The sequence below is a fragment of the Cherax quadricarinatus genome, chromosome 43 (genome assembly GCF_038502225.1).
Source record: "Cherax quadricarinatus isolate ZL_2023a chromosome 43, ASM3850222v1, whole genome shotgun sequence".
Lineage (NCBI taxonomy): Eukaryota > Metazoa > Arthropoda > Malacostraca > Decapoda > Parastacidae > Cherax > Cherax quadricarinatus.
The window spans coordinates 18696575-18719753 of NC_091334.1; the positions used below are offsets into that span (position 1 = coordinate 18696575).

At 36.8% G+C, this 23179-nt stretch overlaps 1 protein-coding gene across 1 annotated transcript in view; it reads left to right on the forward strand.

Moving 5' to 3' along the window:
* eIF5 (eukaryotic translation initiation factor 5) overlaps positions 1-23179 on the forward strand; it is an 86728-nt gene that overhangs the window by 33699 nt on the left and 29850 nt on the right. The window contains exons 7-9 of the mRNA XM_070093637.1: positions 14809-14990; positions 15230-15332; positions 19612-19766. Coding sequence (XP_069949738.1) covers positions 14809-14990; positions 15230-15332; positions 19612-19766 — 440 coding nt within the window. The remainder of the gene's footprint in view (positions 1-14808; positions 14991-15229; positions 15333-19611; positions 19767-23179) is intronic.

The following is a 23179-nucleotide window of genomic DNA, read 5'->3' on the forward strand; positions in this document are numbered from 1 at the left end:
ATGGAATAGGTAGTAGGTTACTTAACAGTATTTTGTAAATACTCAGGTTATGTATAAAAGGGGGGGGGGGAAGGGAGAATATTTTCCAGTAAATGTGGACCTTATATGTTTGAAGTTTAACTTAATCATAGATGGGTTGTGACAGCTAGGGTGTTGGAGAAATAATCACGTACTAATCCCATGTAGGTCATTGGGCACAAGACTTAGTGGTTTGATCCTACGTCTCCCGAGTGCGAGACACTAACTTTCTATTTGCACTTGTTTGTTAGTCTAGCGTGTTGGTGACATGAGATTGAAAGATAATGACTTGGATACAAAGGAGTTTTCACAATTTCCCTTTACCAATGATTGATTGTTTAGGGAGATTCCGAAGAGAAGTTGCAAAGGCTGGTGGAGAATGGTGTGGCAGGGGGCAGGGCTACACCCTGCCTCGGTAGGAGACTGCTGGCGTGTTGGAGAAAGGTATTTATTTGTATGAGTGATGCTGAAAATGTTGAATAAGCTTTCTTTTTGGGTCACCCTCCCTCTGGGAAATGGCAGAAGTGTTGAAAAAAAAAAAAAATTGTATTTTGTTACAGTATATACAGTGGACCCCTACTTACGATGTCCTCAACCTGCGTTAAAACACTTCCTGTGCTTGTCAGCGTAAAAATTTTACCCCGACGTGCGTTGAAAAACTCTACTTGCATCATTTGTCCTGTACGTGTCCATGCGTCTGTCTGGCCCGAGTACCTCAGCTGAGCTAGTGTGACAGTGTTTACAAGCTGGGGCGGATGGTTGCACGCATACATTCGATAAATTGTTTTCGTGTTTTTAGTACTTGTAACAGATAAATAAGCCACCTTGGGCCCAAAGAAAGCTTCTAGTGCCAACCCTGTGGTAAAAAGGGTGAGAATTACTATTGACCCTTTCAGGGTCGACAGGCCTTCTCAGAGACTTGTTCTCAGGGTCGCCCAAATTTAAAAAAAAAAAAAAAATTCTTTTGAAAAGATAGAGAATCTTTTCCCGATGATAATGACACCAAAGGTATGAAATTTGATGGGAAAACTTACGGAATTATGCTCTCGCGAAATTAGTGGTCTCGACGATGTTTACGCATCGGCGATTTTTGCCCACTTGAGCCCTATTTTCGGCCAATTCCAGTGTACTTATTGACAAAAATCATAACTATTTCACTAGAACTCCATTTTGTCTATCGAATGAGTAAAAGAAACCACCCATTTACCGATTTCAACTATCCAATACAGTGGTCAGAATTTAGCAATTTTGCCAATTTCACACAAATTTAAAAAAATGCCAATTTCTGAATAGGGTCCAGAATAAAGACATTCCTGGCACTAAAATAAATTTTTTCCTGTTCATTAGTCATGTCCCCATGCCCCTCTTACATTCTTTTGCTTTCCACTTTGAATTTTTATTCTCGCAAAAAAAAAAAAAAAAAGTAATGCAGACTACTGCATTGGTGTAGAAATGGTATAAATAATATCAGCGCACTTGTGAAAGAATATTACACTCGCCAGTTGATGTGTATTGGACGCATAGCATGATTTGTTTACTTTTGAACTTTGGTAAAAATCGAACATTTCTGCTACTTTGAGCGAAATTTAAAGGTACTTTTCTTTGTAAAACCAGTCAAAATCGTCTGTTTCTGTAATATGTCTTCCATTCTATAAAATGAGACCAGGAAAACTAGAATACAGCAATAAATACCATATGTAGACCTACCAGCTCTCTAGATTTGAGGGCGCTAGAATTTAGGCATACTAGTACAGTGGACCCCCGCTTTACGATCAGCTCCCAATGCGACCAATTATGTAAGTGTATTTATGTAAGTACGTTTGTATGTGTATGTTTGGGGGTCTGAAATGGACTAATCTAATTCACAATATTCCTTATGGGACCAAATTCGTTCAGTAATGGCACCTGAACATACTTCTGGAATGAAATATCGTAAGCCGGGGGTCCACTATGTCAAACCCTGGTGCGTAAGCCGTACTAGTACGGCCGAAACCCTGAAAGGGTTAAAATACTATCGTACCACGGTCAGCTGTACTACTCGAAGATGCGGAGACTGTTACTGGTGTGGCTTATCGAGAATACCGAGAAACGGTTAACCCCAGAGGGTTAGCCACCCAGGATAACCCAAGAAAGTCAGTGTGTCATTGAGGACTAATTTATTTCCATTGGGGCCCTTAATCTTCTCCAGGATGTGACCCACCAGTTGACTAACACCCAGGTAACAGGAAAAAATGCCTGGAACTAGTGCTCAAATTGATGAATTTAAGGCTAGCAAAGGTAGGTTTGAGAGATTTAAGAATTAGTGGCATACAGTGTGATAAGGTCTGTTATGGAAGAAAATGGCAAACAGGACCTACATTACTTGGGAGGAGAAGGCACTCCCAGGACAGTCTCATCACTCATCACTGTATCTGCAATAAAGGTAAGTGTCATTTATTCATTTGGTACACTAGTACATGCACAATGTATATATTGTGCATGTATTTTTCTTTGTGTAGGAAAATGTGTATTTCACATGGTAAAATTTTTTTTATACTTTCAAGTGTCTTTAACGGATTAATTTGATTTCCATTATTTATGGGGAAAATTGTTTAATATATTTATAGATGGGGTTGTAAAAAGTAAATGCTAGCGTGTTCGGGAGAGAGGTGGGATTAAATTATGGGGAATCAAATACAAAATGGGAATAGTTACTTTTTGCTGAGGATACTGTGCTTATGGGAGATTCTAAAGAAAAATTGCAAAGGTTAGTGGACGAATTTGTGAGTGTGCAAAGGTAAAAAGTTGAAAGTGAACATAGAAAAAGAGTAAGGTGATGAGGGTATCAAATGATTTAGATAAGGAAAAATTGGATATCAAATTGTAGTAGTAGTATGGAAGTGAATGTTTTCAGACACCTATCATCCGACTTACGACCAAGCTTGGTTCCGACCAACCGGTCGTAAGTCGAAATGGACGTAAGTCGAACCTTTGAAAATTGCCGACATATTGGGTTGGGCATAATGTCAAAACTTTCCTATATAAACTACCTACATAATACTGTAATGTAATGTACAATCATTATTTCATTCTTTTTACCATAATTTACTTCTATTGTTGTTTCTATTTTTTTTTATCACACTGGCCGATTCCCACCAAGGCAGGGTGGCCCGAAAAAGAAACTTTCACCATCATTCACTCCATCACTGTCTTGCCAGAAGGGTGCTTTACACTACAGTTTTTAAACTGCAACATTAACACCCCTCCTTCAGAGTGCAGGCACTGTACTTCACATCTCCAGGACTCAAGTCCGGCCTGCCGGTTTCCCTGAACCCCTTCATAAATGTTACTTTGCTCACACTCCAACAGCACGTCAAGTATTAAAAACCATTTGTCTCCATTCACTCCTATCAAACACGCTCATGCATGCCTGCTGGAAGTCGCTCATGCATGCCTGCTGGAAGTCCAAGCCCCTCGCACACAAAACCTTTACCCCCTCCCTCCAACCTTTCCTAGGCTGACCCCTACCCCACCTTCCTTCCACTACAGACTGATACACTCTTGAAGTCGCTCTGTTTCGCTCCATTCTCTCTACATGTCCGAACCACCTCAACAACCCTTCCTCAGCCCTCTGGACAACAGTTTTGGTAATCCCGCACCTCCTCCTAACTTCCAAACTACGAATTCTCTGCATTATATTCACACCACACATTGCCCTCAGACATGACATCTCCACTGCCTCCAGCCTTCTCCTCGCTGCAACATTCATCACCCATGCTTCACACCCATATAAGAGCGTTGGTAAAACTATACTCTCATACATTCCCCTCTTTGCCTCCAAGGACAAAGTTCTTTGTCTCCACAGACTCCTAAGTGCACCACTCGCCCTTTTCCCCCTCATCAATTCTATGATTCACCTCATCTTTCATAGACCCATCCGCTGACACGTCGACTCCCAAATATCTGAATACATTCACCTCCTCCATACTCTCTCCCTCCAATCTGATATCCAATCTTTCATCACCTAATCTTTTTATCCTCATAACCTTACAACCTTGTTGTATTTTAATTATTTATGTACTGTATATAATGTATACATGGTAGTGATATTGTAAATTTTACATCGCATACAGTATCATATGTTACTATTATCTTTGTATTGTCGACACAGTGGAATGGGAGAATACCACTGGTAGTGTCATCCTGGCAGAATGTTGTGTAACCTACACCCTAAGTAAAGAGAAACAACTCTGGAACGTGTGTAATACGTATCCGGCTGGCTGGCCGGGTCTGTGGTTGGCCGGCCGGGTGGGTGACTGACTGGCTGACCGAATGTGGCTGTCTGTATCTCTCACTGGTACACGTAAGTCAAGTTATCATACATATTATAAATTACCTAGGATAACCCAAAAAAATCCAGACAAAGTGCTATACAGTGGATCTGTGCTCCAGTGCCCTAAATTAATATTAATAATCATTATTATTACAATAATACATATGTACTAATATTAATATTATTAAGCTATAATATAATAGTGTCCACTCATTACTTGCCTTAAAATATCTGTAGTTTTAATGTAGAGAGAGGTGAGTAGATAAGATTAAATGAATAAATGAGAGAGAATGTAGAATGTTCACGAGTTATGTAAACAAACGTTATTACCAGCCCGGACACAAAAGATTCATTACTGTCAGGCCGACCTGAAAAACATCTCATATTTGTTAATTTGTTATGTAGCATGTTTATTATATAATTTTGAAAAAATCATAGATGGATTAAGCAAAATGTCTATATTAACGTTTTATACACATTTAATGCGCCTCGGTGATTATTATTAATATGGCGTCTTCAAGACCAAGTACACTCTTAATGAGTGGCACTGAGACAGACAAGCAGACGAAGCCAGACACGCGGGTAGACAGGAAGCCAGACACGCGGGTAGACGGGAAGCCAGAAGCACGGGAAGCCAGACGGACAGGTTTGTGTAACAGTGAAAACAGAGTTCAAGAGTAAGAGCCTTTCTTGCCACAATCTCCAGTGCAAGATTCAGACTTAATCTTAGGGGCCATGGTGAAATTTACTGTCCAGTTAATACAGTATGATGCTGCTGATAGGGCAGGGTTACTCAAACTGATGCTGCCTGCATGACACATTGCTGCCGCGAGTATTGTCAAATATTGTACAGCGGTGTGCATCAGCCGGCCCAGCTGCCAGATGCACGGTCGTAAGTCAAGTGGACGTATGTCGAGAAGGTCGTAAGTCGGATGGTAGGTGTATTTGGGAGTTGTCAGCGGATGGATTTATGAAGGACGAGGTTAAATTGATGAAGGAAAAAAAGTGAGTGATGCATTGAGGTATATATGAAGACAAACATTATCTATGGAGGCAAAGAAGGGAATGTATAAAAGTACAGTAGTACCAACACTTATATGGGTGTGAAGCTTGGGTTGTAAATGCTGCAGCAAGGAGGCGGTTGGAGGCAATGGACATGTCCTGTTTAAGGGCAGTGTGTGGTGTAAATATTGTGCAGAAAATTCGGAGGGTGGAATTAAAAGTATTAGTCAGAGGGCTGAAGAGGAGTTGAGGTAGTTTGGTCATTTAGAGAGAATGGATCAAGGTAGAATGACATGGAGAACATATAAATCTGTAGGGGAAGGAAGGCGGGGTAGGGGTCGTCCTGGAAAAGGTTGGAGGAAGGGGGTAAAGGAGGTTCTGTGGGCGAGGGGCTTGGACTTCCAGCAAGCGTGCGTGAGCGTGTTAGTGAATGGAGATGAGTGGTATTTGGGACCTGATGAGCTGTTGGAGTGTGAGCAGGGTCATATTTAGTGAAGGGATACAGGGAAACCAGTTACAGTGGACCCTGTACATTTGAAGGCATCGACATTTGATAAATCCGACATTCGATGCAATGCATTTTAACGCAAAAATTTCACCTAGGCATTCGATGGAAAACCCGACTTTAGATATGATTCGTACGAGACGTGTCCACGTGTGGCCTGACCTGCCCCGTGTGTGCCAGTGTTTACAAGCCAGCCAGTGTGCTCATATAAGGATACATTCTGTACATTCCATATTATCGATGTTTTTGGTGCTTATGTCTGCAAAATAAGTAACCATGGGGCCCTAAGAAAGCTTCTAGTGCCAACCCTAAGAGAAAAAAGGTACTAATGACTATTGAAATGAAGGAAGAGATAATTGCAAAGTACGAAAGTGGAGTGCGTGTGTCGGAGTGCATGATGACTTGGTAAAGAAATTGCCTGCAACTAGTGGTGATGTGAGTGAAGTTAAGGCCAGCAAAGGTTGTTTTGAAAGATTTAAGAATCGTAGTGGCATAGTTTGGTAAGCATGGTGAGGCTGCCAGTTAGTCCTAATGGAAGGGGATTCCCCTTTTAAACACTAACACCATCCACACACACCCCTCCCATCCCATCAATCATCACCAGATCTTCATTAAAGGTAAGTGTCAATTGTTCTATTGTTAGATAAATAAAAAAAATGCACAATACCGTGACTGGAACGATACACAAATAACCCGCACATAGAGAGAAGCTTACGACGACGTTTCGGTCCGACTTGGACCATTGACAGTCACACTAACAGAGGTGGAGCAGGATGGCTATATATAGGCAGGAAGAGGTGGAGGTAGTAGTACAAGAATTGTATATAATACCGACAAGATGAAATAAAGACGCATGCACAACATCAGTCGGTTTTCTAAACCATTCATCACATCCCCATCGTAGACGCTCCGCCATCCAGCCAGCCACTGGATGGCGAAACGTCCACAACAAAGACAACCAGATGCTGCACATGTCTTAATTTCATCAGTAGTAGTAGTAGTAGAAGAGGAGGTAATAGTAGTGGTAGAAGTGGGAAATAAGGAAGACGAGCCAGTCAAAAACAAAGGAAGGGGAGCACTGCAAGAAAGCTAGATGCCCACAGAGGGAGAGCAAGCGCACAGAGGTGCGTGAAAGGGGAAGTGGTGAAATAAAATAAATGAAGGAACAGAAACACGAGACAGGAGATGCCTTCTTCTCCCACTACATTGTAAAATGTTCCAAACTTAAGAACACCCGTGACTTAACCTGAATCCTCATTTTTTCTTTCTTTTTCTTCCTCTTCCCCTTTCCTCTTTTTCTCCTCTGGGTTGTCTTTCTCCTGTCTAGTGTTTCTGTTCCTTCTTTTATTTTATTTCACCACTTCCCCTTTCACGCACCTCTGTGCGCTTGCTCTCCCTCTGTGGGCATCTAGCTCTCTTGCAGTGCTCCCCTTCCTTTGTTTTTGACTGGCTCGTCTTCCTTATTTACTACTACTGCTGCTACTACTACTGCTACTACTACTGCTACTACTACTACTGCTGCTGCTACTACTACTACTGCTGCTGCTACTACTACTACTGCTGCTGCTACTACTACTACTACTGCTACTACTACTACTACTACTACTACTACTACTGCTACTACTACTACTACTGCTACTACTACTGCTACTACTACTGCTACTACTACTGCTACTACTACTACTACTACTGCTACTACTACTACTACTGCTACTACTGCTACTGCTGCTACTGCTACTACTACTACTACTACTACTACTACTACTACTACTACTCATGTGCGGCGTCTGGTTGTCTGTTTTGGACGTTTCGCCATCCAGTGGCTTTATCAATACAGATTCTAGGACATAATAGACAGTAGAGCTATATACAAAATATGAGGTAATCAGTCCCTCAGCCTTGGAGTTAGTGTTCACAGCATCGTGGTTCTACTGTCTTCCTATTATGTCCTAGAATCTGTATTGATAAAGCCACTGGATGGCGAAACGTCTACAATAAAGATATCCAGATGTTGCACATGTGTCTTAACTTTCATATTGTCGGTATTTTATACCTTTCTTGCACAATGTGATGAATGGTTTAGAAAACCGACGGGTGTTGTGCATGCGTCTTAATTTCATCTTGTCGGTATTATATACAATACTTTTTTTTTTTTTCCGCCGGTATTCTCCCGGCCTTGGCTCCCTATCTGGGGAGTGTCTCGAGACTTAAGTCTCCCATGGGAGGAGGTACAAGTACCCCCTCATCTTTGGGACCAAGTGTCCCCAGGCCTAGCCACATTCCCCGCCCTCACGGGGCTCGTAGGGAGAAGCTAGGCCTCTGGTCTGCCATCTACCCCGCCTCAAAGGGGCTCGTGGGGATGGCAGTCTTGTGAGCTGCAGATGGTAGCAAGCTCAGGCCTTACCCTTATATACAATACTACTACTACTTTTTTTCTCTTTTTTCTCTTTTTTCTCTTTTTTCTCTTTTTTCTCTTTTTTCTCTTTTTTCTCTTTTTTCTCTTTTTTCTCTTTTTTCTCTTTTTTCTCTTTTTTCTCTTTTTTCTCTTTTTTCTCTTTTTTCTCTCTTTTCTCTCTTTTCTCTCTTTTCTCTGTTTTCTCTGTTTTCTCTGTTTTCTCTGTTTTCTCTGTTTTCTCTGTTTTCTCTGTTTTCTCTGTTTTCTCTGTTTTCTCTGTTTTCTCTGTTTTCTCTGTTTTCTCTGTTTTCTCTGTTTTCTCTGTTTTCTCTGTTTTCTCTGTTTTCTCTGTTTTCTCTGTTTTCTCTGTTTTCTCTGTTTTCTCTGTTTTCTCTGTTTTCTCTGTTTTCTCTGTTTTCTCTGTTTTCTCTGTTTTCTCTGTTTTCTCTGTTTTCTCTGTTTTCTCTGTTTTCTCTGTTTTCTCTGTTTTCTCTGTTTTCTCTGTTTTCTCTGTTTTCTCTGTTTTCTCTGTTTTCTCTGTTTTCTCTGTTTTCTCTATTTTCTCTACTTTCTCTGATTTTTCTCTGTTTTCTCTATTTTTCTCTGTTTTCTCTATTTTCTCTGTTTTCTCTGTTTTCTCTATTTTTTTCTCTGTTTTCTCTATTTTCTCTGTTTCTCTGTTTTCTCTGTTTTCTCTGTTTCTCTATTTTCTCTGTTTTCTCTATTTTCTCTATTTTTCTCTGTTTTCTCTGTTTCTCTATTTTCTCTGTTTTTCTCTGTTTTCTCTGTTTTCTCTGTTTTCTCTATTTTCTCTGTTTTTCTCTGTTTTCTCTATTTTCTCTATTTTCTCTATTTTCTCTATTTTCTCTATTTTCTCTATTTTCTCTGTTTTCTCTGTTTTCTCTGTTTCTCTATTTTTCTCTATTTTCTCTATTTTTCTCTATTTTCTCTATTTTCTCTATTTTTCTCTATTTTCCTCTATTTTCTCTGTTTCTCTATTTTCTCTGTTTTCTCTATTTCTCTATTTTCTCTATTTTTCTCTGTTTTTTTCTCTATTTTCTCTGTTTTCTCTGTTTTCTCTGTTTTCTCTATTTTCTCTGTTTTCTCTATTTCTCTATTTTCTCTATTTTCTCTATTTTCTCTATTTTCTCTATTTTCTCTATTTTTCTCTGTTTTCTCTATTTTTTTCTCTGTTTTTCTCTATTTTTCTCTATTTTCTCTGTTTTCTCTATTTCTCTATTTTCTCTATTTTTCTCTATTTTCTCTATTTTCTCTATTTTCTCTGTTTTCTCTGTTTTCTCTATTTTCTCTGTTTTCTCTATTTTTCTCTGTTTTCTCTGTTTCTCTGTTTTCTCTATTTTCTCTATTTTCTCTATTTTTCTCTGTTTTCTCTATTTCTCTATTTTCTCTGTTTCTCTATTTTCTCTATTTTCTCTGTTTTCTCTGTTTCTCTGTTTTCTCTGTTTCTCTGTTTCTCTATTTTCTCTATTTTTCTCTATTTTCTCTGTTTCTCTGTTTTCTCTGTTTCTCTCTTTTTCTCTATTTTCTCTGTTTTCTCTGTTTTCTCTGTATTTTCTCTATTTTCTCTATTTTCTCTATTTTCTCTGTTTTCTCTGTTTTCTCTGTTTTCTCTATTTTCTCTATTTTCCTCTGTTTTCTCTATTTTCCCAAATTTTCCTATTTTCTCTTATATTTTTCCCTATTTTCCCTATTTCCTCTATTTCCTCTATTTTCTTCTATTTTCTCTATTTTCCCTATTTCCTCTATTTTCCCTATTTCCTCTATTTTTTTTATTTTCTTCTATTTTCTCTATTTTCCTCTAATTTCTCTATTTTCCCTATTTCCTCTATTTTCCCTATTTCCTCTATTTTCTCTGTTTCTCTGTTTTTCTCTGTTTTCTCTGTTTTCTCTGATTTTCTCTATTTTCTCTATTTTCTCTATTTTCTCTGTTTCTCTGTTTTCTCTATTTTTTTTCTCTGTTTTTCTCTATTTTCTCTGTTTTTCTCTATTTCTCTGTTTTCTCTATTTTTCTCTGTTTTTCTCCTGTTTTCTCTGTTTCTCTATTTTCCTCTGTTTTCTCTATTTTCTCTATTTTCTCTATTTTCTCTGTTTTCTCTGTTTTTCTCTGTTTTTCTCTGTTTTCTCTGTTTTCTCTATTTTCTCTATTTTCTCTATTTTCTCTGTTTTTCTCTATTTTCTCTAATTTTTTCTCTGTTTCTCTATTTTTCTCTGTTTTCTCTGTTTCTCTGTTTTTTTACTCTGTTTCTCTGTTTTTCTCTGTTTTCTCTGTTTTTTCTCTGTTTTCTCTGTTTTCTCTGTTTTCTCTGTTTTCTCTATTTTCTCTGTTTCTCTGTTTTCTCTATTTTTCTCTGTTTTCTCTGTTTTCTCTATTTTCTCTGTTTTCTCTATTTCTCTATTTTCTCTGTTTTCTCTATTTCTCTGTTTTCTCTGTTTTCTCTATTTTCTCTCTGTTTTCTCTATTTTCTCTGTTTTCTCTGTTTTCTCTGTTTTCTCTGTTTTCTCTATTTTCCTCTGTTTTCTCTATTTTCTCTATTTTCTCTGTTTCTCTGTTTTTTCTCTGTTTTCTCTGTTTCTCTGTTTTCTCTGTTTTCTCTGTTTTCTCTATTTTCTCTATTTTCTCTATTTTCTCTGTTTTCTCTATTTCTCTGTTTTCTCTATTTTCTCTTTTTTCTCTGTTTTCTCTGTTTTCTCTGTTTTCTCTATTTCTCTGTTTTCTCTGTTTTCTCTGTTTCTCTATTTTCTCTATTTTTCTCTATTTTCTCTATTTTCTCTGTTTTCTCTGTTTCTCTGTTTTCTCTATTTTCTCTATTTTCTCTATTTTCTCTGTTTTCTCTATTTTCTCTATTTTCTCTGTTTTCTCTATTTCTCTGTTTCTCTATTCTCTCTTTTTTCTCTATTTTCCTCTATTTTCTCTATTTTCCTCTAATTTCTCTATTTTCCCTATTTCCTCTATTTTCCCTATTTCCTCTATTTTCTGTATTTTCTTCTATTTTCTCTATTTTCCTCTAATTTCTCTATTTTCCCTATTTTCCCTATTTCCTCTATTTCCTCTATTTTCTTCTATTTTCTCTATTTTCCTCTAATTTCTCTATTTTCCCTATTTCCTCTATTTTCCCTATTTCCTCTATTTTTCTCTGTTTTTCTCTGGCTTTTCTCTGTTTTCTCTGTTTTTCTCTGTTTTCTCTGTTTTCTCTATTTTATCTATTTTCCTCTGTTTTCTCTATTTTCTCTATTTTCTCTGTTTCTCTGTTTTCTCTGTTTCTCTATTTCTCTATTTTCTCTGTTTTCTCTGTTTTTCTCTGTTTTCTCTGTTTTCTCTGTTTTTCTCTATTTCTCTGTTTTCTCTGTTTCTCTATTTTCTCTGTTTTTCTCTATTTTCTCTGTTTTCTCTGTTTCCTCTGTTTTCTCTGTTTTCTCTATTTTCTCTGTTTCTCTGTTTTCTCTGTTTTCTCTGTTTTCTCTGTTTTCTCTGTTTTCTCTATTTTCTCTGTTTTTCTCTATTTTCTCTATTTCTCTGTTTTCTCTGTTTTCTCTGTTTTCTCTGTTTTCTCTGTTTTCTCTATTTTCTCTGTTTTCTCTTATATTTTTCCCTATTTTCCCTATTTCCTCTATTTCCTCTATTTTCTTCTATTTTCTCTATTTTCCTCTAATTTCTCCATTTTCCCTATTTTCTCTATTCTCTCTTTTTTCTCTATTTTCCCTATTTTCTCTCTTTCTCTGTTTTCTCTATTTCTCTGTTTCTCTGTTTTTCTCTGTTTTTTTCTACTCTATTTTCTCTATTTTCTCTATTTTCTCTGTTTTTCTCTGTTTCTCTGTTTTCTCTATTTTCTCTATTTTCTCTATTTCTCTATTTTCTCTATTTCTCTGTTTTCTCTATTTCTCTCTATTTTCTCTATTTTCTCTATTTTCTCTATTTTCTTTCTCTGTTTTCTCTATTTTCTCTGTTTTTCTCTCTATTTTCTCTATTTTTCTCTATTTTCTCTATTTTCTCTATTTTCTCTGTTTTCTCTATTTTCTCTATTTTTCTCTGTTTTCTCTGTTTTCTCTGTTTTCTCTGTTTTCTCTATTTTCTCTGTTTTCTCTGTTTTCTCTATTTTTCTCTATTTTCTCTGTTTCTCTATTTTTCTCTGTTTTTTTCTCTATTTTCTCTGTTTTCTCTATTTCTCTGTTTCTCTGTTTTCTCTGTTTTCTCTGTTTTCTCTGTTTTCTCTGTTTTCTCTGTTTTCTCTGTTTTCTCTGTTTCTCTGTTTTCTCTATTTTGCTTTTTACTCTGTTTCTCTATTTTCTCTGTTTTTCTCTATTTTCTCTATTTTCTCTATTTTCTCTATTTTCTCTATTTTTCTCTGTTTTTCTCTGTTTTCTCTGTTTTCTCTATTTTCTCTATTTTCTCTATTTTCTCTGTTTTCTCTATTTTCTCTATTTTTCTCTATTTCTCTGTTTTTCTCTGTTTTCTCTGTTTTCTCTATTTTCTCTATTTTCTCTGTTTCTCTATTTTCTCTGTTTTTCTCTGTTTTTCTCTGTTTTCTCTGTTTTCTCTGTTTTCTCTATTTTTCTCTGTTTTCTCTGTTTTCTCTGTTTTCTCTATTTTCTCTATTTTCTCTAATTTTTTCTCTGTTTTCTCTGTTTTCTCTATTTTCTCTATTTTCTCTGTTTTCTCTATTTCTCTATTTTCTCTGTTTTCTCTATTTTCTCTGTTTCTCTGTTTTTCTCTGTTTTCTCTGTTTTCTCTATTTTCTCTATTTTCTCTGTTTTCTCTATTTCTCTATTTCTCTGTTTCTCTGTTTTCTCTGTTTTCTCTGTTTCCTCTATTTTCTCTATTTTCTCTGTTTTCTCTATTTCTCTGTTTTCTCTGTTTCTCTATTTTCTCTATTTTCCTCTATTTTCTCTATTTTCCCTTTTCCCTATTTCTTGTATTTTATCTATTTTCCTCTGTTTTCTCTATTTTCTCTATTTTCTCTATTTTCTCTGTTTCCTCTGTTTTCTCTGTTTTCTCTGTTTTCTCTGTTTTCTCTGTTTTCTCTGTTTTCTCTGTTTTCTCTGTTTTCTCTGTTTTCTCTGTTTTCTCTGTTTTCTCTGTTTTCTCTGTTTTCTCTGTTTTCTCTGTTTTCTCTGTTTTCTCTCTTTTCTCTCTTTTCTCTCTTTTCTCTCTTTTCTCTCTTTTCTCTCTTTTCTCTCTTTTCTCTCTTTTCTCTCTTTTCTCTCTCTTTTCTCTCTTTTCTCTCTTTTCTCTCTTTTCTCTCTTTTCTCTCTTTTCTCTCTTTTCTCTCTTTTCTCTCTTTTCTCTCTTTTCTCTCTTTTCTCTCTTTTCTCTCTTTTCTCTCTTTTCTCTCTTTTCTCTTTCTCTCTCTTTCTCTTTCTCTCTCTTTCTCTTTCTCTCTCTTTCTCTTTCTCTCTCTCTTTTTCTCTTTCTTTTCTCTCTTTCTCTTTTCTTTTCTCTTTTCTTTTTCTCTTTCTTTTCTGTTTCTCTCTCTTTCTCTCTTTTCTCTTTTCTCTCTTTTCTTTCTCTTTCTTTTCTCTTTCTTTTTCCTTTTCTTTTCTTTCTCTTTTCTCTCTTTTCTCTCTTTTCTCTCTTTTCTCTCTTTTCTCTCTTTTTTCTTTTTCTCTTTTCTTTCTCTTTTCTTTTCTCTTTTTCTTTTCTCTCTTTTTTCTCTTTTCTCTCTTTTCTCTCTTTTCTCTCTTTTCTTTCTCTTTTCTCTCTTTTCTTTCTCTTTTCTTTTCTCTTTTCTTTCTCTTTTCTCTCTTTTCTTTTCTCTTTTTCTTTCTCTTTTCTTTTTCTCTTTCTTTCTCTTTTCTCTCTTTTCTCTCTTTTTCTCTCTTTTTCTCTCTTTTCTCTCTTTTCTCTCTTTTCTCTCTTTTCTCTCTTTTCTCTCTTTTCTCTCTTTTCTCTCTTTTCTCTCTTTTCTCTCTTTTCTCTCTTTTCTCTCTTCTCTCTCTTTTTTTCCTATATATAGCTGTCCTGCTCCACCTCTGTTAGTGTGACTGTCAATGGTCCAAGTCGGACCGAAACGTCGTCGTAAGCTTCTCTTTTATGTGCGGGTTATTTATTCTATTGTTATTGTAATTATTCTATTGCATTAAACTTAATATTTCATGTGGTAAATTTTTTTTTCATACTTTTGGGTGTCTTGCACGGATTAATTTGATTTCCATTATTTCTTATGGGGAAAATTAATTACTTTCGATATTTTCGACATTCGATAGCTCTCACGAACTGATTAGTATCGAATGTTAAGGGTCCACTGTATTTTTATATAGCCAGACTTTAGTCCTGGAAATGGGAAGTACAATGCCTGCACTTCAAAGGAAGGGTTTGGGATATTGGCAGTTTGGAGGTATATGTTGTATCTTTATATGCAGATGCTTCTAAACTGTTCTATTCTGAGCACCCCTGCAAAAAGTGATTGTGAGTGAGGTTAGTGTTGATTGATTAAAGTATTTTTTATTTTTGGGGATTTTCTTTTTGGGTTACCTTGCCTCGGTGAGAGACGGCCAACTTGTTAAAAAAAAAAAAAATGTGTATATATATAAGTATTAATCTGTTGAGTGAATTTTCAGATCCTTGCAAGTATTTTGGCTGTGAGCTAGGAGCCCAGACACAGTTTGACACCAAAAATGATAGATACATTGTGAATGGTTCTCACGAAGCAACAAAGCTTCAAGATTTGTTGGATGGTTTCATAAAGAAATTTGTTCTGTGTCCTGAATGTGAAAATCCTGAGACTGTACTTTTCCCAAATGTAAGTAAATATAAACATTCCTTTTAATAAGGCAATAACATTAAAAAAAAGTCAAATATCAGTAGTGTAACTAACTGGGCTTGATTGAAAGGAAGTGAACTTTGTATATAATGTGCTTTTATATGCTAAAATACTTGTTAAAACTATTGCAGTTCTCGATTAAATTGTTTGGATGGGATATAAAAAGGTTTGGAAGTTATTTGTGAGCTTGAAATTAATGTCAATTTTAAAAATTGCAGGAGAAGAAAGGGATAATTAAACAGTCTTGCAAGGCTTGTGGTTATCAGGGATTGCTCGACATGCGCCACAAGCTCACCACATTCATACTTAAAAACCATCCAGGTAAGTGCCATAGTTATGTGCATTTTTTGTGTGTGCATTTTATTATGTGTGGATTTTTGACCTTGTAACTAAATTTTTGACCAGTAGTATTTAACATTACTCTAATTTATTGCTTGACTCACTTGTACTTGAATTATAGCATAATTTTGTTACAATAACTTCCATTTGTCTTGCATAGTAATTAGTTATAAAATATTTAGATACAATTTTTTTTAACCTTGGCTTATTACCCTGAGTTCCTTAGTTATCGTAAGTCACATTGGCATTCTCGGTTTTTCCTGTTTTAAATATATAATGTAATGTACTATTTATGCCTATATGTGCATTGTAAAAGATAATATAAGCTGTGTGCATGATCCTAATATAAATCTTCCTTTAGATAAAAGGAGAGTGGCATGTCTCGCACACTAACCCTTTCAGGGGCCAGACTCCAAATTTTGAAGTGTGCACCAGGGTTCAAAATTTAAAAAAAAAAAAAAAAAAAAAAAAAAAAATGAAATGGTTGAGAATCTTTCTGAAGGTAATAAAACAAAGTATGAAATTTGATGGAAAATTGATGAAATTATACTCTCGTGAATTTTGATGCGTTATTGATATTTATGCATCTGCGATTTTGCCGACTTTGACTCCCATTTTAGGCCAATTATATTATTCCAGTAGACCAAATTCTTAGCTATTTCACTAATATTACTTCTGTTCTATCGATTGAGCACAAGAAATCGCCAGGTCAACTGTTTCAACTACAAAATAGTGATCAGAAATTGGTAATTTGGCCAATTTAATGCGAAGTTCAAAATATTCCAATTTCAAAATCCAGAATAAACACTGCAGGCATTCCTGGCACTAAAATTATATTTCCTCTGTTCATTAGTTACATATTCAGGCTTTACAAATGAATTCCATTTGAATTTTTTACTCGCGTAATGAATTTTTATTCAAACCAAACAATAGAAGATTTATTATGTAATATTGTAATAATTGTATAAATATCACGTTTGTGAACATATATTAGACCCACCAGCTGGCATGGTTTTAGACACGAGGTCATTTGTTAACTCTTGAACATCGGCAAAAATTTAACATTTTTGCTTTGAGCTCAGGTTCAAGCCATTTCCAGTGCTAAAACCAATCGAAATCATCTCTATTTCTATAATATATCTTCCATTCTATCAAATGAGACAAAGAAATGGCAAATATAACTAAAAAAAAAACAGAAGAAACACTGCAAAGTTTGTTTTAATCGAAAATTATGGTCTTTTTTCTCTCGTTATGACCGTACTGCAGGATTTGTTTTATGTGGTGCACACATACCATGTAGATGTATTCTCGTATCTAGGCACAAATTTACCGCTCGCAGATTATCAGTGAGCTGAGCTCGTGGCGTAGATCTACGGTTTGGACCCTCGACTCAAGCCTTAGAACTACGGCACGGATCCTGAAAGGGTTAATGCACTCTCAAGCAAGTGTTAGTAATGATACACTGAGTAGGCCTGCCTGGTCTTGCATTTTTTCTATGCATAACGTTAGAGCAGTCAGTTGAGATGAGGCATAAAATATCAGTTGGCAGCAAATTTGAGGATTACAAAATTTTTTGTATGTATGTAGTGCTTAAAACTAGCTTGTATGTAGTTGTGTGTACAGGAAGTATTTCTCGTCTGATGGTTGAGAAATGGAATGACCTTTATTATGTGGAGAGGGCAGACTCCATACCTGGTTTTCAGACTAAGCACAATTATTATAATCAAAAAGAAGCGCTAAGCCACAAGGGCTATACAGCTCTAGGTACAATAGGGTCAACGATGCTAGGAGTGAATCTGGCAAGTTGTCAGGTCCAAGAGCTAAGACTTTGATAACTATACATAGGTGGAGCATAGGCAAGTACAAACACTTGCACATGTGTGCATGTGCACACAGCTGAAAGTTGTCAGGATGAGCCACAGATGTCAAGAAATATTTCTTCAGTCTTGGAGTGGTCAGAAAGTGGAATGATTTTAGGTGGTGTAGGCAGGCTTCTTACAGTTATAAGAGCATGTATGATGGGGGCCCATGTGGCTAAAAGGGAAGGAATTGGAAGTGTGAAGTTGAGGGGTAGGGCCAGGATCTGAGAATTTACCCCTGCAACCACAGAGTATGGCCATGTTAATACATGTGCACATACATGTACACAAGCATGTAGTACAATGTACATGCACAATGCATACATGTACACGTGTACATAACCCTTCGAGTGTCCCCTAGTTCTACGGCTTTGAAGCCAGGGTCCTCCAAGCAGTGGTTCTATGCCATGATCTTGGCTCGCTCGGGTAAGCTGTGAATGGTAAATTTGGGCCTAGATGAGAGAATACATCTGTGGTGATTGCACAACAAAACAAATCCTGCTGCACGCATTGCACAGCGAGGGGGGGGGATATTTTTGGGATTAAAACTGCGACTGTGTGGTGGCGTTTCTTTCTTTCTTTTTCTTTTTATTTTTTTTTTTTTTTTTTTTTTTTTTAATTTCTCCAGTTGTATTTGTGGTTTCTTGGTCTCATTGATAGAATGGAAGATTTATTACAGAAATAGATATGATTTTGATTGGTTTTAGTACTGAAAATGGCTTGAAACTGAGCTCAAAGTAGCGGAAATGTTCGATATTTGCTGATGTTCAAGAGTAAACAAATGACATCACGTGTCCAATACACATCAGCTGGTGGGTCTAATGTGCATTCATAAATGTGCTGATATTATTTATACAATTATTACAATATTGCATAACGGTAAATCTTGTATTTTTCTTGGTGTGAATAAAAAATTAAAATGGAATTCATTTGTAAAGTTTGGAAATGGAAACATAACTAATAAACAGAGGAAATGTTATTTTAGTGCCAGGAATGCCTACATTATTTATTCTGGACCATATTTTAAAATTGAAATATTTTGAGCTTTGTGAAATTGGCCAAATTGCCAATTTCCAATCACTTCATTGGGCAGCCGAAACAGTTGACTTGGCGATTTCTTGTTTTCAGTCTGTAAAATAGAAAGCAATACTAATGATATAGCTAAGAATTTGGTCGACTGGAATAATGTAATTGGCCTAAAATTTGAGCCGGTGGGCAAAATCACCGATGCATAAATATGCTGACGCGGCATAAATTGAGAGCTTAATTTCTCCCATTTTCCATCAGATTTCGTACTTTCTTATTACCTTCAGAAAAAGATTATCTACCATTTCACAAGATGTAATTTGTTAAATTCTTGGACCCTGTGGACAAGCTTCAGATGAGGGGGGTCTGGACCCTGAAAAGGTTAATGCATACACACAGGCAAGCTGTGAGAGCATCCAAACTGTATATTTAAACATAAAATTTATATTGCAAAAGCAAGATATACTGGGACAAGTCCCCTAATATAAACATTCAGTGGCCAGTAGTAACCAAGGAGAGGAGACATTATTTGTATATTTTAATTCACCATTTAGAAATGACTAAAGCAGTGGGGTGTTCATTGGCAAGTTGAAAAAAAAAATACAGCCCCTGTTTGAGTAGTATTAAGAACATCAGTGGCAAAGGTTAACTTGAGAAAGTTTGTGTAACATTTTGGAACCTTGGCACTTTCAAAGACCCATTATTGCATACTTTTTACCCATTCTTGTTTGTGTGAAACCTTCATCTGTGGAAGCAAACTTGTGTGCAAAGGATAACAGATTGGTGTCTGTACCAAGGGAAATGATAACTATTTCTAGTTACTAGAGTAAAGAGCAGGGGTGGAAGGAGGAGAGACAATTTTAAATTGTTTAAATACCCAAGGAAGCTTTAGGTATGCCTGTAAACTTGAAATAAAAGTGATTGAATGACAGGAAGAAAGTTTACTTGATAATGACAGTTGAACACACTCACTATCTGACAAATCTTACCCATATCAGTATTTAACATTGGATTTAAAGTTAGTAGCAGGGAGGAGAGGCAAAGGTAATGGCCCCCCCCCTCCTTTTTCTGCATTAGTGATAATTGCCTAATAAAAGAAAATAAATTTAAGTGTTAGTGTTTAATGCCATAAGAAACAAAAGTAACACTTGTGTGCCTGTTATGAAAGATTTGTTGGTTAGATCAGCAAAAGAAATGTTTTATTGTGGAAAGATAAAATTGGTGGCTAATTGGGTAGTTGTCAGGAAAGCCTTGTAAGGGGCAGTCAGAATGGAAAAGGGGTTGACTTACCTTTTTATGCTCGGATTTCCATCGATTTATTGAACGTTTCAAAGTGTAATATAATTATTTTAACCTCAAGTTGTACGGGTTTCTAGATATAAAGCCTAATCAACCTGGCACTGCTCTAACTAAGAGGAAGGAACGGGCAAAGAAGACAGAGAATGGCCAGAAAGATTCTCTGCGTCCTAATTCCCCACGTGCTGACAAATCTGATGCATCCGACAACGACATGAATGGTGATCCTGAAGATGTAAGTTTTTTTCTTGTTTATATATTTTCTTATAGTCGGACTTGAGTCCTGGAAATGGGAAGTACAATGCCTGCTCTTTAAAGGAGGGGTTTGGGATATTGGCAGTTTGGAGGGATATGTTGTGTATCTTTATACGTATATGCTTCTAAACTGTTGTATTCTGAGCACCTCTGCAAAAGCAGTGATAATGTGCGAGTGTGGTGAAAGTGTTGAATGATGATGAAAGTATTTTCTTTTTGGGGATTTTCTTTCTTTTTTGGGTCACCCTGCACACTCATCTGAGTTTTCTTTGATTTTATCTTAATAGTTCTTGGTCTTATTAATTTTCCTTTTATATCCATGGAGAAGTGGAATAAGAATCTTTCCTCCGTAAGCCATGCGTGTTGTAAAAGTCAACTAAAATGCCGGGAACACTGGGCTAGTAATCCCTTTTCCTGTAAAGATTACTAAAAAGAATAAGAAGAAAATTGTCAAAGTGGGAAGTCTGAATGTGCGTGGATGTTGTGCAGATAAGAAAGAGATGATTGTGGATGTTATGAATGAGAAGAAGCTGGATGTCCTGGCTTTAAGTGAAACAAAGCTGAAGGGGGTGGGAGAGTTTGTGGAGAGGAATAAATGGGATTAGGTCAGGGGTTTCAAATAGTTAGAGCTAAAGAAGGAGTAGCAATAATGTTGAAGGATAAGCTATGGCAGGAAAAGAGGGAATATAAATGTATTAATTCAAGGATTATGTGGAGTAAAATAAAGATTGGATGTGAAAAGTGGGTTATAATAGGTGTGTATGCACCTGGAGAAGAGAGAAGTGTAGAGGAGAGAGAGATTTTGGGAAATGTTGAGTGAATGCGTGGGGAGTTTTGAATCAAGTGTGAGAGTAATGGTGGTTGGGTATTTCAATGCTAAAGTGGGTAAAAATGTTATGGAGGGAGTAGTAGGTAAATTTGGGGTGCCAGGGGTAAATGTAAATGGGGAGCCTTTAATTGAGCTATGTGTAGAAAGAAATTTGGTAATAAGTAATACATATTTTAGGAAAAAGAGGATAAATAAATATACAAGGTATGATGTAGCACGTAATGAAAGTAGTTTATTAGATTATGTATTGGTGGATAAAAGGTTGATGGGTAGGCTCCAGGATGTACATGTTTATAGAGGGGCAACTGATATATCGGATCATTATTTAGTTGTAGCTACAGTTAGAGTAAGAGGTAGATGGGAAAAGAGGAAGGTGGCAACAACAAGTAAGAGGGAGGTGAAAGTGTATAAACTAAGGGAGGAGGAAGTTCGGGTGAGATGTAAGCGACTATTGGCAGAAAGGTGGGCTAGTGCAAAGATGAGTAGTGGGGGGGTTGAAGAGGGTTGGAATAGTTTTAAAAATGCAGTATTAGAATGTGGGGCAGAAGTTTGTGGTTATAGGAGGGTGGGGGCAGGAGGAAAGAGCAGTGATTGGTGGAATGATGAAGTAAAGGGTGTGATAAAAGAGAAAAAGGTAGCTTATGAGAGGTTTTTACAAAGCAGAAGTGTTATAAGAAGAGCAGAGTATATGGAGAGTAAAAGAAAGGTAAAGAGTGGTGAGAGAGTGCAAAAGGAGAGCAGATGATAGTGGGAGAGGCACTGTCAAGAAATTTTAATGAAAATAAGAAAAAATTTTGGAGCGAGTTAAACAAGTTAAGAAAGCCTAGGGAAAATATGGATTTGTCAGTTAAAAACAGAGTAGGGGAGTTAATAGATGGGGAGATGGAGGTATTGGGTAGATGGCGAGAATATTTTGAGGAACTTTTAAATGTTAAGGAAGAAACAGAGGCAGTAATTTCATGCACTGGTCAGGGAGGTATACAATCTTTTTGGAGTGAAGAAGAGCAGAATGTAAGTGTGGGGGAGGTACGTGAGGCATTACATAAAATGAAAGGGGGTAAAGCAGCTGGAACTGATGGGATCATGACAGAAATGTTAAAAGCAGGGGGGGATATAGTGTTGGAGTGGTTGGTACTTTCGTTTAATAAATGTATGAAAGAGGGGAAGGTACCTAGGGATTGGCGGAGAGCATGTATAGTCCCTTTATATAAAGGGAAAGGGGACAAAAGAGACTGTTAAAATTATAGAGGAATAAGCTTACTGAGTATACCAGGAAAAGTGTACGGTAGGGTTATAATTGAAAGAATTAGAGGTAAGACAATGTAGGATTGCGGATGAGCAAGGAGGTTTCAGAGTGGGTAGGGGATGTGTAGATCGGGTGTTTACATTGAAGCATATATGTGAACAGTATTTAGATAAAGATAGGGAAGTTTTTATTGCATTTATGGATTTAGAAAAGGCATATGATAGTGGATAGAGGAGCAATGTGGCAGATGTTGCAAGTATATGGAATAGGTGGTAAGTTATTAAATGCTGTAAAGAGTTTTTATGAGGATACCGAGGCTCAGGTTAGGGTGTGTAGAAGAGAGGGAGACTACTTCCCGGTAAAAGTAGGTCTTAGACAGGGATGTGTAATGTCACCATGGTTGTTTAATATATTTATAGATGGGGTTGTAAAGGAAGTAAATGCTAGGGTGTTCGGGAGAGGGGTGGGATTAAATTTTGGGGAATCAAATTCAAAATGGGAATTGAGTTACTTCTTGCTGATGATACTGTGCTTATGGGAGATTCTAAAGAAAAATTGCAAAGGTTAGTGGACGAGTTTGGGAATGTGTGTAAAGGTAGAAAGTTGAAAGTGAACATAGAAAAGAGTAAGGTGATGAGGGTGTCAAATGATTTAGATAAAGAAAAATTGGATATCAAATTGGGGAGGAGTATGGAAGAAGTGAATGTTTTCAGATACTTGGGAGTTGACGTGTCGGCGGATGGATTTATGAAGGATGAGGTTAATCATAGAATTGATGAGGGGAAAAAAGGTGAGTGGTGCATTGAGGTATATGTGGAGTCAAAAAAACGTTATCTATGGAGGCAAAGAAGGGAATGTATGAAAGTATAGTAGTACCAACACTCTTATATGGATGTGAAGCTTGGGTGGTAAATGCAGCAGCGAGGAGACGGTTGGAGGCAGTGGAGATGTCCTGTTTAAGGGCAATGTGTGGTGTAAATATTATGCAGAAAATTCGGAGCGTGGAAATTAGGAGAAGGTGTGGAGTTAATAAAAGTATTAGTCAGAGGGCAGAAGAGGGGTTGAGGTGGTTTGGTCATTTAGAGAGAATCGATCAAATTAAAATGACATGGAAAGCATATAAATCTATAGGGGAAGGAAGGAGGGGTAGGGGTCATGCTCGAAAGGGTTGGAGAGAGAGGGTAAAGGAGGTTTTGTGGGCAAGGGGCTTGGACTTCCAGCAAGCATGTATGAACGTGTTAGATAGGAGTGAATGGAGACGAATGATACTTGGGACCTGACGATCTGTTGGAGTGTGAGCAGGGTAATATTTAGTGAA